At 45.3% G+C, this 4,139-nt stretch overlaps 1 protein-coding gene across 1 annotated transcript; it reads left to right on the plus strand.

The window, feature by feature from the left end:
- Window positions 1-615: 615 nt before the first annotated feature.
- On the plus strand, window positions 616-3,547 carry LOC105108539 (pollen-specific leucine-rich repeat extensin-like protein 3). The gene is made up of 2 exons (XM_011002875.1): window positions 616-2,965; window positions 3,272-3,547. The coding sequence occupies exons 1-2, from the start codon at window positions 616-618 to the stop codon at window positions 3,412-3,414; spliced, it is 2,493 nt and encodes an 830-aa protein (XP_011001177.1). The 3' UTR covers window positions 3,415-3,547.
- The last annotated feature ends 592 nt before the right edge of the window (window positions 3,548-4,139 follow it).

Genomic DNA, 4,139 nt, shown 5'->3' on the forward strand with positions numbered 1-4,139 from the left:
GCAAGAAGCCATAAAATTGCTTTCCATGACAGTATGTGGAGGAAACATAAGTCTTGTTGTGTTTCTTTTTTTCTTTTTCCTTTTTTTCCCACTATCAAAAACAAAAAGGAAAACACTCAGATTAATACCAGAAGAGATTCTTGTGGTAAAGGTGGCTTACTCTTTATAGTTTCTCGCATCATCTACCAGCAAACCTGTCTGAATCATCACAGGTAGGGCACGAAGATCCCTTGTTACTATAAAAAGGAGTGTAGATGAAGATGGCTATCTGTTATTCTCCAAAAATTGTTCTTCTCCAGTTTTTATGATGTCATCTTGGAACCAAAATTTAGTTAGAGGTTGACGTGGTCAATTGTTAGTTTTTTAGTTATTCTTGGTTTAGCTAAATTAAGACATGTTCCCCACAATCCAAGCAAAACCTTTGCTAATATTAGCAGACAGCAAATTCTATGGTGTCCATAAACTCTGGAAAATTTCGGGCGCCTATAACTGGAGATGTCTTTCCTCAAGCTCTCCATGGCTGTCAATTCTTGCCTTTCTTTTCACTTGATATAACATCCTTCTCATCTTTATTCCCTCCTATAAGCAGCCTTGGGCCTTCCAAGGTGGTCATTAATGGCGAACCTTCTCAGAGCCTTCGGCTGCCTTTTCTTTTTCTCCCTGCTCTTCTCTTCATTCTCAACCTTCTCTCTTGCCTTAACTGATGCTGAAGCATCTTATATTGCTCGTCGCCAGCTCTTGACGTTAAATGAAAATAGTGAGCTTCCTCATGAGTTTGAGTATGAGGTCGATGTGAAAATAACCTTTGCAAACCAAAGGCTGAGGAGAGCGTATATTGGTCTTCAGGCCTGGAAAAAGGCAATATACTCCGACCCATTTAACACTACTGGCGATTGGGTTGGCGCCAATGTGTGTGCCTATAATGGTGTGTTTTGTGCACCAGCTCTAGACGACCCCAGTCTGAGCGTTGTGGCAGGTGTTGATCTTAACGGTGCTGACATTGCTGGGCACCTTCCAGCTGAATTAGGGCTTATGACAGATGTTGCCTTATTCCACATTAACTCTAACAGGTTTTGTGGTATCATTCCCAAGAGCTTTTCCAAGCTCACACTCATGTATGAGTTTGATGTCAGCAACAATCGCTTTGTTGGTGATTTCCCTTCTGTTGTTCTATCCTGGCCAAGCCTCAAGTATCTTGACGTCAGATTCAACGATTTCGAAGGTGGTTTGCCTCCAGAACTCTTCAACAAGGAACTCGATGCTTTGTTCTTGAATGACAACCGATTCACATCCACCATCCCGGAGACAATAGGCAACTCCACAGTTTCTGTTGTCACATTTGCTAACAACAAATTCACTGGCTGCATTCCACACAGCGTCGGCAAGATGGCTAACTTGAACGAGGTCATCTTTATGGGCAATGACCTCGGTGGTTGCTTCCCAGCAGAAATTGGGCTGCTTGGTAATGTGACTGTCTTTGATGCCAGCCACAATGGGTTCACAGGAATCTTGCCGCCCAGCTTTGCAGGCCTAAAGAAGGTTGAACTCTTGGATCTTGCCGACAACAAGCTGACAGGATTTGTGCCCGAGAACATTTGCAAGTTGCCAAGCTTGACAAACTTCACATTCTCGTATAACTACTTCAAGGGGGAGGCTCAAGCTTGCGTGCCTCCATCAAGGAAAGACATTGTGTTGGATGATACCAGCAATTGCCTGTCTGACAGGCCAAAGCAGAAGTCAGCCAGGACATGTTATCCAGTGGTGAGCCGACCTGTGGATTGCAGCAAGGACAAGTGTGCTGGAGGAGGAAGTTCTTCAAAACCTCATCCAAAGCCCCAGCCCACACCACCTACTTCAAAACATGAACCAACTCCATCTCCTCCCAAATCTACTTCTACACCAACGCCACCATCAGCACGGGTCCCCACCCCTCAAACAGCAGAATCACCAAAACCAGAACATGAGATACCCTCACCGTCATCTCCATCAATCAATTCATCTGCCCCATCATCTGATCCATATAATCCAGGATCTGGTGGTCATGGTGAGACACCTTTATCACCAAATTCTGCACCGTCACCTAATTCATTTAGTAGCTCACCCATTGGCCATCACGATACACCACCATCACTCTCTATTAGTCCATCAACATCAAAGATACCTTTATTACCACCACCAAAGTCTGCTCCATCACCTGATGATGAATATAATCCAGGAGCTGGTGGACATGGTGAGACACCACTATCACCATCACCAACATTCTCACTAAAACCCGAGGCACCAAAAACATCACGACAACCAAAAATACCAGTTATAAATCCTCACTCTCCACCACCATCCCCGTCACTTGTGCACTCACCCCCACCACCAGTTCACTCTCCTCCACCACTACCACCAATACACTCACCCCCTTCACCCGTACGCTCTCCACCACCACCTGTCCCTTCATCACCACCACCCGTACACTCACCACCACCACCCGTACAACCTATACACTCACCTCCCCCTCCACCAGTTCACTCTCCACCACCACCCGTACAGTCACCCCCTCCACCCGTACACTCACCTCCACCACCTGTTAAGTCCCCCCCTCCACCAGTTCACTCTCCACCACCACCCGTACAGTCACCCCCTCCACCCGTACACTCACCTCCACCACCTGTTAAGTCCCCCCCTCCACCAGTTCACTTATCCCCACCACCCGTCTATTCACCTCCACCACTAGTTCAATCCCCCCCACCACGACCAGTCAAATCACCACCACCACTAGTATACTCTCCACCACCAGTCAAATCACCACCACCACCAGTTCACTCTCCACCACCACCCGTCCCAGTATACTCTCCACCACCACCATCACCAGTCAAATCACCACCACCACCCGTTCACTCTCCACCACCACCCGTCCAGTCACCCCCTCCACCTGTTCACTCACCTCCTTTACCGAAACACTCACCTCCACCACCCATTCAGTCCCCTCCTCCACCAGTTCACTCATCCCCACCACCATCAATACATTTACCTCCTGTACCAATACACTCTCCACCACCATATGTTAAGTCACCACCACCATCAGTTAACTCTCCACCTCCACCCGTTAAGTCTCTCTCTCCACCAGTTCACTTTTCCCCACCACCCATACACTCATCTCCACCATCAATTCAATTCCCCCCATCACCGCCAGTACATTCACCTCCTCCACCAGTACACTTTCCACCACCAAATGTTAAGTCACCATCACTACCACGACCAGTCAAATCACCTCCACCTTCAATTTTCTCTCCACCACCACCAACTGTATCTCCTCATCCTCATGCTTTTCCTCCACCACCCCCAAAAGAAGATATAGTCCTTCCACCAAACCTTGGGTTCCAATACGCATCGCCACCTCCACCAGTGTTCCCAGGCTACTAGTTAGTATATATGACCATCGTTTGTAGTGCCAAAAAGCTAATTATGTACACGGCTAAAAAGAAACTTTGTTAGTTCAATTTCTTGACCAGGAAATACAACCGTTTTGCTTTCCTTCTCTTCATGGAATGGAAGTTCTTGCTGTTTACATTACTAGAGATTCTTTATCTCTATTTTTTTTTCTTTCATATTCTCACTTCTCTCTATCGCTATCCAAGAAAAAAAGTGAGGAACTTGGAATATTATATTGCTACCTTGACAGTGACAATGAATTGCTTGTAAATTACATTTTCAAGGCTCTGATATGCAGAAAAGAATGGCAGAAGTATCTTTTCTTTTTTCCCTTCAATGTCACATTACTATTGTTTTTGTACTCAGTGTGCATGCCATTAAATTTTTATGCATTATGTTACTGTGAAATGAAAGATGAGAGCCAATTCATCGATTTTTTTTTCTTGAATCTTGATTATGATCTTGACACTTTCTCTGATATTTATGTAAACATGCCAATGTAAGCAAAGAAAAATAGAAAGGAAAACGAAAACTCGGGTCCTTGTATTCCTGAAGCAACTTCACCTTTTGATCCTTGAAAATCCAGTCTTTTGGATCATGCGAACAACTTTTCTTTTGTAACATGTGCTGTTTCAATCCTTGGTTCTGTCATTTCCAGAACCTTTCCTACCAAGCTGGCCACTTCCTTACGAGTTACCAATTCCAAAGCTTGATGC

This window comes from Populus euphratica, unplaced genomic scaffold, assembly GCF_000495115.2.
Source record: "Populus euphratica unplaced genomic scaffold, PopEup_1.0 scaffold192.1, whole genome shotgun sequence".
Lineage (NCBI taxonomy): Eukaryota > Viridiplantae > Streptophyta > Magnoliopsida > Malpighiales > Salicaceae > Populus > Populus euphratica.